This window comes from Phascolarctos cinereus, unplaced genomic scaffold (assembly GCF_003287225.1).
Source record: "Phascolarctos cinereus isolate Bilbo 61053 unplaced genomic scaffold, phaCin_HiC Scaffold_2;HRSCAF=192, whole genome shotgun sequence".
NCBI classification, from domain to species: Eukaryota; Metazoa; Chordata; class Mammalia; order Diprotodontia; family Phascolarctidae; genus Phascolarctos; species Phascolarctos cinereus.
Window position 1 is genome coordinate 326,618,446 of NW_027555625.1, and position 11,552 is coordinate 326,629,997.

Below are 11,552 nucleotides of genomic sequence, written 5' to 3' on the forward strand. Positions count from 1 at the left end.
AATAATAATAATAATAAATACCTAGAATTTCTGTAGCATTTTTAAGGTTTGCAAAGCTCTTTACATAGGTTTTCTCATTTGAACCTCACAATCCAGTGAGGGGGGTGCTCTTATTACCCCCATATTACAGATGAGAAAACTAAGGCCAAAAGAGGTATAAATGACTTGCCCCACAACACCCAATCTAGTAAGTGTCTGAAGCAGGATTTAAACTCAGGCCTGAAAGTCCAGATCTAACCTAGAGACTGCAAATCCTTGGGAAGAGGGAGTGTGTCTTAATTTTGAATCTTCCTCAGCAAGAAGCACAGAGCTTGGCACATAATAAACACTTAATGGTGTTTCACTGAATGAATGAATTATAAGGATTGGATCATGGGGTCCATGGTCTAGGGGTATGGTCTAAGAGAGTAGGACTGTAAGCTACAAGTAGACAGAGGCTATAGAGCAGGATAATGGGTCCGCTTTAGGGTTAGGGATGGTATATGTATATATGTCAGTCAGTCTATGTTTATTAAGCACTTACTGTATGTGCCAAGCACTTTGCTAAATTCTGGGGATACAAAGGCAAAAACAGCCCCTGTCCTCAAGGAGCTTATATTCTATTCTAACGTGTAAATAACTAGGTCCCTACCAGATGGCAGGTAATCTCAAAGAAGGAGGCATGAGCCATTGTTGAGGGAGGGAAGATTAGGAAAAGCCTCAGAGAGAATGTAGGATTTGAGCTGAATCTTAAAGGGAAGCCAAGAGGCAGAGGTGAGGAGGCAGAACACTCCAGAAACTGAGGACTGCCAATGAAAAGGCCTGGAAGTGGAAAATGGACAGCAAGAAGGCACGGACTATAGAGTGAAAGAAAAGGTAAGTGGAAAGGTGGGAAAGGGCCAGATTGGGAAGGGCTTTACATGCCAAATGGAGCGTTTTACACTTGATCCTGGTCCATGGGACAGACAATCTATTCCTATATTTCTTGTCCTCTGAGTCATATCTGGCCAATGAGCTGACCATGTTAGGAGACACGGAAGCATGTTGGACCTCTGTGAAGACCTGCCCCTGGCCTGTTGAGAGCAAATCATATCCCTAGCAGCCTAACATGGCAGAAAGAACCCTGAATAAGCAATCAGAAGACTTTGGTTTTAGTCCTGGCTTTACTACTGAATTTCTGGATAACCAATGCAGCGCTTACTTAGCTGGCACACAGTAGGGGCTTAATAGACGCTTGCTGACTTGACCAAGGATACATCCTGCTGGGTCTCAGATTCCCTAGATGTGAAATGAGGACAAGAAGTATTGTCCTGATTCTCTCACAAGGCTGCATAGAGAACAAATAAGAAAATGTGTTGGAAAGTGTTTTATAACTGAAGAGTGACCACCAAGCCAGGAAGGAGTAGTATTTCTGAGTTCCAGATGGTCAATGGAAAAGTACTTGATTTGTACCTAGTTTCCTGTACCTGGGGCTTGTGTTAGGCCCTGTGAGGAGGCCCAGCAGGAGACCAAACAATCTCTGCCCCTGGGAACTCACAGTTTGGTTAATGGTACAAGAGTCATCCACCATGTGGAAGACAGGACAAGATGGAGAGAGCAGCACACAGTCAGGAAATTTCAGTTCGAATACTACCTCTCTGGGAGTTAAGATTACCTTTGTGACCTGGTACAAGCCATGTCACCTCTTAAGACTCAGTTTCTCCTTTATAAATCAAGTGAGATATTTGCAAAGTGCTTAGCCCAGTGCCTGGCACATAGCAGGTACTTAATAAAAAATTCCTGTTCCCTCTCCTTCCCTTAAAATGAGGAGGTAGGCCTGAGTAATTTCTAAAGTACCTCCCAGTCCCAAATCTTAAGACCCTTTTTTTTAACCCTTCATTTTTTCTAGCTTTTCTAGTGGGAAAAGCACTGGATTTGGAGTCTGAAGACCTAGGTTCAAATCCTGGCTCTGCTACTTATTACTGGTAGTGTGACCTTCTTGTGCCAGTCACTTAATCTCATTAGGCTTCAGTTTTCTCATTTGTAGAATGGAGGAGGGTTAGGTTTGATGACCCCTTAAGTACCTTCCAACCCTAAATCTATGATCCTCTGCACGAGCCCTAAGGTGGGACTCAGGAATGCCTGGGCTCCGTACCCACTCTGCCAATTGGGTTTCCTCTACGATTTGAAGTTGGATTTATTGATCTCTTAGGGCCCTCCAGTTCTTATTTCCCATGAAACAATTACACAAGCAAGGCAAGACAGGAAAGCCTAGACCCAAGCATTCCATTTCAGGCTACAGGGAGTATGTGAAAAGTAATAGGGAGGTAGCAGGTTCCCAGAGTAATCAAGGCAGGCTTCCCAAAGGAATGGACTTCGTAGAAATGAGCTCTGACTTTCTCTCCCCAGGCCTCAGGCTCACACTGGTTCTCTCCAGCCAGTTATTATTCCCTAACCCCACCCCCCATCTCCACTCCTCCCCAGTGGCTATTCTTGGGCCAGAGATAAGGCCCTTCCAGCTGCTTCGGTTTGTCTCTGTCTACTCCCGGAATCACCCCAGCCCGGGATAAGGGGCTGGAGCCACCCAAGGCCCACAGGCCGGTGGGGGGTGGGGTCGAGAGGGTCCTATCTGCAGGCCTGCTTTGTGCTCTGCTCCTCTCCAATGACACATGGGCTAAGCAAGACAGGTATGTAGTGGGCGTCTGTCTGGCAGGCAACTAATATGCATGGGGCAAGGACAGCAATATTCTCTTTCCTTGGGGCCCCAGGCTGGGGACTCAGACACCCGACTCCCATGCAGAGAACCAGACTAGACACTTTTAAAGTCCTTTACAGCTGTAAATCCTAGGATTCTGTGACTCTTCTAGGCCACAAGGCCAAGGCTGGAGACTCCACACAGGAGCAGGGGGGTAAACTGAGCTTTCTGCCCCACAAAGAATACAACTCAGCAGTTCCCAAACTGTCTCTGATAAACGGGTGGAAGGAGTTTTAGGGGGCTCTGATATTCCAGGGGAAATGTCCTAGATGTTCTGACACTTTGGGGAAGGTTAAAGTTTGGGGGAGCCCTCATAGAATGGGTGTTTGGGGGCTAACCCTAGGAAGGAGTCATCAAAAGTGCTCTGACGTTTCAGGGGGAGTTGAGTGCGGTGTGTTACAGTTAAAAAAAAAAGCAGTGGATAGAGCACCGGCCCTGGATTCAGGAGGACCTGAGTTCAAATCTAGCCTCAGACATATAACACTTACTAGCTGTGTGAGCCTGAGCAAGTCACTTAACCCCATCGCCTAACCCCCCCCACCAAAAACCCCTTACTCCAGAGTCTGAGAACCTGAGTTCAAATTACACTTCTGACCCTTACTCTCTGTGTGACCTTGGGTAAATTGATTATTCTTCTTGGTCATGGGTTGGGGAGTGTTGGGGATAGATGGCATCTGAGGTCCTTTCTAGCTCTGGATCTATAAGCTCCATCTGTGAAGTTCACAGCAGGACCACCTAGGTTAGTCTCATCTGGGACAGAGGCAGTGCCATGCTAAGGATCCAAGAATGTCCACCCCCGGGGAACCAGCCCCAACTGTGCCCTCTCCGTAGACACAAAACTCATACGCCAAGACTATGGTACAGAAAGAGGCCAGTGACACAGAACAGACGGGGGTCTTTTAGCTTTTATTGGACGCTTGTTTTTTTCCAAATCCCAGGAAGCATTCCCCTGACCCCCACAGGATCCTCCAGTCCATCCCCAGGGTATTACTGCAGGACAGAAAACTTTGAGGGGATTAAAAGGTTGGATGGCCTAGGTCTGTGTCTGTTTTCATGCGAAAATGTTTTTTATGTATGTGCTCATGCTGAAGTATTTGAGATGACTTTTCTATGTGTATGTTCATGTCTGTAAGTGCCTGTGTGTCTGACCATTCATAACAAGGCTTCAGGCTTGCACACCCTTGTGTGGGACCCAGGTGTAGCTGAGGTGGCTGAAGGACCCTTGCTTCACCAGGGTCTGCGTGAATGAAAGGCTGAGGAGGGCCCCAGTATCCTGGTGTGGGCTGGCCTGCCTCTGTAGTTCCGTAATATGCCTGGCACACATGAGTCTTAAGCCACAGCTGTCTGGCAGAGTCAGGCCTCAATGAGAAGGAACTCATCAGTTCCCCGATGTCCTTCCTCTCTTCTGTGTCCATCCTCCAATCATTTTGTCTGTGGTGGGCAGACAACAGACCCTGGGGGGAGTTGCATGGCATGGACTCTGTGGCCTCCGGGAGAGAGAAGAGCGCTATGGGGCCCAGCTGCCCACAGTTACAGCTAGCAGGGTGCTCTGTGCTTGGGGCCCCCAGGGCCTCAGAGATGGGAGTGAGGCTGGACTCCCACAGCAGCTTGCTTCTGTCCACGACCCCTGTGGATCCCTCCCCGTCAGGGGATACTACCACATCCCAAGGATTCTGGTCCCTGTCTGTGCTGCTCATATTGTCTCCCTCTAGGAAGCATGGCATGCTGTCTGGGAGGATTTCATTCTCCAAAAGGGCATCTTCTGCCTCTGATGGGGGGCGGCCCATGATTTGCAGCAGAGGGCCTTCAGTCTTGGGCAGGAAAGGCTGGCTGTTCTTGGACCCTAGAAAGCGTCCAAAGCAAAAGCTCAGGATGTTCTGGATGCTGATGTCCATTTCCCAGGGGCTGGGGGCCCACATTCATGGGCGGGCACAGAGATGGACCTGATCCTCCAAGGGGGAAGAGGAGGAGGGAAATTCTTTTTTTTTTTTTTTGTAGTGAAGCTCTTGGACAAAGAGGTTTGGAACTACACAAGGAGCTGCCTCAAGGGTGAAGGCCCAGGCTGAGGGGATTTGACTTTCCTGTTGGACATTAAATATTCATGCCCCTGGGGGTGAGGGGAATGGTTTCCAGTCTTCTTAGTGAATCAGGTTTCTTTAAATCTGGGTGCTGGTGGCCAGATGTGTAGGCCTGGCCTGGCCTGTGGTTTCAGGGTCTTGTTGTCTGACTCAGCTGCCCCTGGGCCAGGGGTGGTCCTGACCCTACTTGGACTGAGCAGGCAACGTCCAGGACTCTCTTGGACTCAACAGCTGGTGATGGTGTGTGGGGCCTGGAGGGATGGATGGATGGATGTTCAGTTCCAGATCCAGACTACCACCGAGTGGCCACCAGATGATCACAAGGGCAGGGGGATATCTGACAGCCTCTCCCAGGCCCTGGGCAGAGGGACTGGGACAGCTTCCCTGCGGGAGAGAGGTGGGATTGGAGAGGACAGGGTACCTTGGTATTCTCAGGGTCCTGGCTGGCTAAGGGTAGGGATTGTCCCCATAGGAAATGAAGCCAGAGTACTGACTGGGGTTTTGCCTACAAGGTAGAGGGAAAGGAGACCTCTATTTTTCTGCCCTGTTTCAGTCACTTACTATTCTAATTCCCTCACTAATTTCCCAAGTAGGGACACTCTCATAGCCCAGGAGATAAGTCCTGAGCTTCTCTCTCTCTCTTTCTCTATCTCTCTCTGTATCTCTCTGTCTCTGTCTCTCTCTGTCTCTCTGTCTGTCTGCCTGTCTCTCTCTCTCTCACACACACACTCTCCAGTGGAGGAATGGAGGCAAGATGGTTCAGTTGACTCACCTGCGTAATGTTTACAGCTAGTTAACCAATCCAGGCCTCCTTGATGCCTTGGGACACCAGAAGGAAGTCTCTAATACAGGTATCAAGTATCCCCTTGGAAGAAAGGGATGTCTCCCCATGGTTGTGTTAGGAATCATCACTGGGAAGAGTGCTGAATTTGCAGTCATCAAGAAGGTCTGGCTTGAATCCCAGCTCCAGCATAACTGGCTGTGTGACCCTTAACCTCTGAACCCCAATTACTCAATATGCAAAAAATAGTAGGTAGGGAATAATGCCTATATTATCTACTTTACAGGTTTGTTGGTAGGAATGCTGCACTTTGTTATCTTCAAAGTGCTCTGTGTGTGCCTGTGCCCTTGTGTGAGAATTATTATTTTTCCTGGACTTCAGTATTTGGGTTTCTTGAGCAGAACATTATGCAGGCCAGTTGGAATCTTCCAGGTGGGGACTGGGAGCTCACTCCTGGGTATTTCCTGCCTCTTTGTCCCAGAGCCATCCTGGGCCCATCTCCTCCTCCCTCCTTGGGTCCTTGGTGACAACACAGCATAAATAACACTACCCCCTAGACAGAATGAAACTAAATTGAGTTTGGGAAGAGGCTGAATGTTGGAAGGGGGGGGGCTAGTCTCTTGAACCATCCTTACCCCCAAAAAGTGTGTAGGAGACCTGGGCCGAGCTCTGGGAAGTCCCCTCCCTATCCCAGGGCCCTCCTACGAGTCTCGAGTTTTCATCCTGCTCCCCGGGAATGCTGTGACTTTTCAGTGTCCTCCAGGAGCCGTGCCCCCTGCCCTGATCCATCGTCTGGGCAGCTCCTCCTCCCCAAACCCTCCCTAAACCCTCCCCAAGCCCTTTTATTCACCTGCAGAGTCTGGCGCCGCCCGGGGTTCTGGTCCTTACCGGCATTGTGGGGGGTCTCAATGCCGGTGTCGACGTCACAGCAGTCCCGGCCCCTCCCCCAGCCCACTGTGAGCCAAGCTCTGGTCCATCCCTCCCACACCCACGCCTCTAGGGGTGCAGTGACGCCCCTTTCCCGGCCGGAAAGGAAGAAAGCCCAGGCGCACAGCCCCCCTGCCTCGCGCTGACCTTCACGGGACTCCTCGGCCCCCCCCCCCCCGCCAAGGCAAAAGAAGACTGGAGATCGAAGACCCCCGTAGCTTTAGTCTCTGGGTGAGGGAAGGGCTGGACTGAGCACCTACAACCTTACCCCCGTCCCATGGGATCAAGTTCCAAATCACGTGTAGGGATGGATAAGGCATGATGTGAAAGCGGCTTTTCGTGGAGACCAAATTAAGCAGCTGGATTCTGGCGGTACTATCTTGTCTGGGAATTCTCTCAGCTATGTCACAAAACAGCGGTGTGACCTTAGACAAGTCATTTAACCCTTCGGTTTCTCCAGTTATAAAATTGGTGGTGCAATGAATAGAGTGCTGGGCCTGGAGTCAGGAGGAGCTTAGTTCAAATTCAGCCTCACACACTTACCTGTATGACCCTGGGCAAGTCACTTAATCCTGTTTGTCTCAATGAGAAGGAAAGGGCAAACCGCTCCAGTATCTTTGCCAAGAAAACCCCAAATGAGGTCATGAAGAGTTGGACAAACTCAGCAGCAACAAAGAGTAAGGACCAGCTGACTCCTGCAGACCACCTCTAAAGTTCCCATAATTCCATTCTTGCACGCAATGATTCTGTTCAATTTAATTCAGCAAACATTGAGTGCTGACTATAGTCTACTGCCCTGGACCCTTAGCTACTTACTACTACTACTACCAGCCAGCTAGCTCCTACCACTTGCCCAGGTACTCTGCTAAGCACTCTATAAATATAATCTTTCTCTTTGGCTGTCTCCTATGCCTGGAATGCTTTTTCTCCTCCTCTTTTACAACTGGCCTCCCTGGACTCTTGTTAAGTTTCAACTAAAATCTAACTAAAAACTAACCCTTCTTAATTCCAGTGCTTTCCCTCTGTTAATTATTTCCCATTTATCCTGTAAATAGCCTGCTTTGTACATATCGCTTGCATATTGTCTCGCCTTAGACCGGGAGTTCCTTGAGGGTCCTCTTTGGCCTCTTTTTGTATCCCCAGTGCTTAGCACAGTGCCTGGCACATAGTAGGTGCTTAATAAATGTTTACTGATTGATTTGTTTTGATTGCTCCAACAACCCTGGGAGGGAGGTGCTATTATTATCCTCATTGTACAGTTAAGGAAACTGAGGCAAACAGAGGTGAAGTGACCTGCCCAAGGTCACATGGTAAAGGTCCCAGACCTTTATATATTTTATTAAAATATATATATATATAATATATATATTATATATATATATATGTATATTTTAACTCGGGTCTTTCTGACTAGGTGCACCCTGGGTGTACCCTGACTAGGTATACCTAACACACACAAGAAGTCTCACTCTTCAAGGACCCCACATCCCACTGAACCTTATGAGCAAGCCTCCTGGGCTGAAGTCCTGATCAAGACCAGAACGAAAACCAAAAAACCACCACCACATATAAAGTACTATGGCAGGGAATAGTGGGGAAGTAGTCTTGAGAGGTAAGTAAACCGACATCACTAATGGACTTCAAATGGAGACTGGATGACCACTTGTCAGGAATTTTCAATACGAGGGTTCTTTTTTTTTTAACAATTTTTTTTATTAATCTATTTTGATTTATCAAGAATCACTTCCATAACCTTTTGAGTTTAAAATTTTTCTCCCCCTCTCTCCCCACCTCCCTCCCCAAGATGGCACACAACCTGGTATAGGCTATACATATACATTCCTATTAAACATATTTTCACGTTAGTCATGTTGTAAGTAAGAATTAGAACTAATAGGAGGAACCACAAGAAACAGGAAACAAAACAAAACAGAAGAAAAAATAGCAAATAGTATGCTTGGATCTGCATTCAAACTCCATGGTTCTTTCTTTGGCTGTAGATAGCATTTTCCATCATGAGGCCTTTGGAGATGTCTTAGATCCTTGTATTGCTGGGGAAGGGTTAAGTTTATCAATATTAGTCATTGCATAGTGTGGCTGTTACTGTGTGCAACGTTCTCCTGGTTCTGCTCACTTCACTCAGCCTCAGTCCATACTGATGGTCTTTCCAGGTTTTTCTGAAATCTGCTTGCTCATCATTTCTTAAAGCACAATAGTATCCCATTACATTCATATACCACAACTTGTTCAGCCATTCACCAATTGATGGGCATCCCCTCAATTTCCAATTCTTGGCCACCACAAAAAAGAGCTGCTATAAATATTTTTGTATATGTGGGTCTTTTTCCCATTTTTATTATCTCTTTGAGATATAGCTCTAGAAGTGCTATTGCTGGGTCAAAGGGTATGCACATTTTTATAGCCCTTTGGGCATAGTTCCAAATTGCTCTCCAAAATGGTTGGATCATTTCACAACTCCACCAACAATGCATTAGCGTTCCAATTTTCCCACATCTTCTCCAACATGTATCATTTTCCTGTTTTGTCATGCGTTAGCCAATCTGATAGGTGTGATGTGGTACCTCAGAGTTGTTTTGGTTTGCATTTCTCTAATCAATAGTGATTTAGAGTATTTTTTCATATGACTATAGATGGCTTTAATTTCTTCATCTGAAAACTGCCTGTTCGTATCCTTTGACCATTTATCAATTGGGGAATGACTTGTATTCTTATAAATTTGAATAAGTTCTCTATATATTTTAGAAATGAGGCCCTTATCAGAGACTGGTTGTAAAAATTCTTTCCCATTTTCTGCTTCCTTCTAATCTTAGTTGCATTGGCTTTGTTTGTGCAAAAACTTTTCAATTTAATGTAATCAAAATTATCCATTTTGCATTTCGTCATGTTCTCTATCTCCTGTTTGGTCATAAATTCTTCTGTCCTCCATAAATCTGACAGGTAAACTATTCCTTGTTCTCCTAGTATGCTTATAGTATTAGTCTTCATATCTAAATCACGCACCCATTTTGACTGTATCTTGGTATAAGGAGTAAGATGCTGGTCTATGCCTAGTTTCTGCCATACTATTTTTCAGTTTTCCTCGAAGTTTTTGTCAAATAGTGAGTTCTCATCCCAGAAGCTAAAGTCTTTGGGTTTATCAAATAGTGGATTAGTATAATCATTGACTACTGTGTCTTGCATACTTAACCTATTCCACTGATCCATTACTCTACTGCTTAGCTAGTAGCAAGTAGTTTTGATGACTGCTGCTTTATAATACAATTTAAGACCATGGACGGCTAGGCCACCTTCCCCTGCATTTCTTTTCATTAGTTCCCTTGATATTCTGGACCTTTTGTTGTTCCAAATGAATCTTGTTATTAATTTTTCTAGCTCTATAAAATGATTTTTGGTAGTTTGATTGGTATGGCACTGAATAAGTAAATTAGCTTAGGTAGAATTATAATTTTTATTATATTAGCTCAGCCTACCCATGAGCAACTGATGTTTTCCCAATTATTTAGATCTGACTTTATTTGTGTGAAAAGTGTTTTGTAATTGTGTTCATAGAGTTCTTGGGCTTGTTTTGGGAGGTTATATCTACATTAACTTTAAATAGAATTTCTCTATCTCTTGCTGTTAGGCTTTTTGGGTAATATATATATAGAAATGCCAATGATTTCTGTGGGTTTATTTTATAGCCTGCAACTGTGCTAAAGTTGCTTATTATTTCAAGTAGTTTTTCACTTGATTCTCTAGGATTCACCATCATATCATGTGCAAAGAGTGATAGCTTTGCTTCTTCTTTACCTATTGTAATACTTTCAATTTCTTTTTCTTCTCTTATTAAGCTAGCATTTCCAGTACAATATTGAACAACAGTGATGATAATGGACATCCTTGTTTCATCCCCGATCTTTTTGGAAATGCTTCTAGCTTATCCCCATTACATATAATGCTTGCTGAAGGTTTTAGTTCGATGTTACTTATTACTTCAAGGAAGACTCCATTTATTCCAATGCTTTCTAGTGTTTTTAATAGTAATGGGTGTTGTATTTTGACAAAAGCTTTTTCTGCGTCTATTGAGATAATCATATGGCTTCCGTTAGTTTTGTTGTTGATATGATCAATTATGCTGATAGTTTTCCTAATATTGAACCAGCCCTGCATTCCTGGTATAAATCCTACCTGGTCATAGTGTATTATTCTTGTGATAAGTTGCTGTAATCTATTTGCTAATATTTTATTTAAAATTTTGCATCTATTTTCATTAGGGAAATTGGTCTATAATTTTCTTTCTCTGTTTTGACTCTTCCTGGTTTAGGTATCAGCACCATATTTGTATCATAAAAAGAATTTGGTAAGACTCCTTCTTCACCTATTTTCCCAAATAGTCTATATAGTATTGGAATTAATTGTTCTTTAAATGTTTGATAGAATTCACTTGTAAATCCATCTGGCCCTGGAGATTTTTTCCTAGGGAGTTCATCAATGACTTGTTCAATTTCTTTTTCTGAGATGGGGTTAAGTATTTTACTTCTTCTTATGTTAATCTGGGCAATTTATATTTTTGTAAATATATCCATTTCACTAAGATTGTCAAATTTGTTGGCATACAGTTGGGCAAAAATTCCTAATTATTGTTTTAATTTCCTCTTCTTGGTGGTATTCACCCTTTTCATTTTGATACTAGTAATTTGGTTTTCTTTTTTTTAATTAAATTAACCAAAGGTTTATCTATTTTATTGGTTTTTTCATAAAACCAGCTCTTAGTTTTATTTATTAGTTCAATAGTTTTCTTAATTTCAATTTTATTAATTTCCTTTGGTTTTCAATATTTCTAATTTGGTGTTTATTGAGGATTTTAAATTTGTTCTTTTTCTAGTTTTTTTTAGTTGCATGCCCAATTCATTGATCTCCTCTTTCTCTATTTTATTCATGTAAGCGTTTAGAAATATAAAACTTCCCCTAAGAACTGCTTTTACTGCATCCCATAAGTTTTGGTATGTTGTCTCATTATTGTCATTTTCTTGAATGAAGTTATTGTTTCTAT

General features: G+C 44.1%; 1 protein-coding gene across 7 annotated transcripts; it reads right to left on the reverse strand.

Annotated features, from left to right (window-relative positions):
• Positions 1-3,600: 3,600 nt before the first annotated feature.
• LOC110216856 (uncharacterized) lies at positions 3,601-6,528 on the reverse strand. Of its 7 annotated transcripts, none has more exons than XM_020998867.2 (2): positions 6,423-6,528; positions 3,601-5,042 (listed from the first exon to the last, which is right to left on the reverse strand). In XM_020998867.2, exon 2 carries the CDS (start codon positions 4,630-4,632, stop codon positions 3,730-3,732), a length of 903 nt encoding a protein of 300 aa, XP_020854526.1. In that variant the 5' UTR covers positions 4,633-5,042; positions 6,423-6,528; the 3' UTR covers positions 3,601-3,729. The 7 variants fall into 7 exon arrangements, with proteins under 7 accessions (XP_020854526.1, XP_078006387.1, XP_020854525.1 ...); XM_078150261.1 differs by having other exon boundaries at positions 3,601-5,175; XM_020998866.1 differs by lacking the exon at positions 6,423-6,528 and adding an exon at positions 6,208-6,410 and having other exon boundaries at positions 3,601-4,556.
• Positions 6,529-11,552: the final 5,024 nt, after the last annotated feature.

Bases quoted from the DNA above. Each gene is read 5' to 3' on its own strand.
- LOC110216856 (XM_020998866.1), bottom strand. From the start codon at position 6,361: ATGGATCAGGGCAGGGGGCACGGCTCCTGGAGGACACTGAAAAGTCAC. The intron at 4,557-6,207 runs GTAAGGATGGTT...GACGCTTTCTAG, and splicing joins CTCCTACACACTTTTTGGGG to GGTCCAAGAACAGCCAGCCT.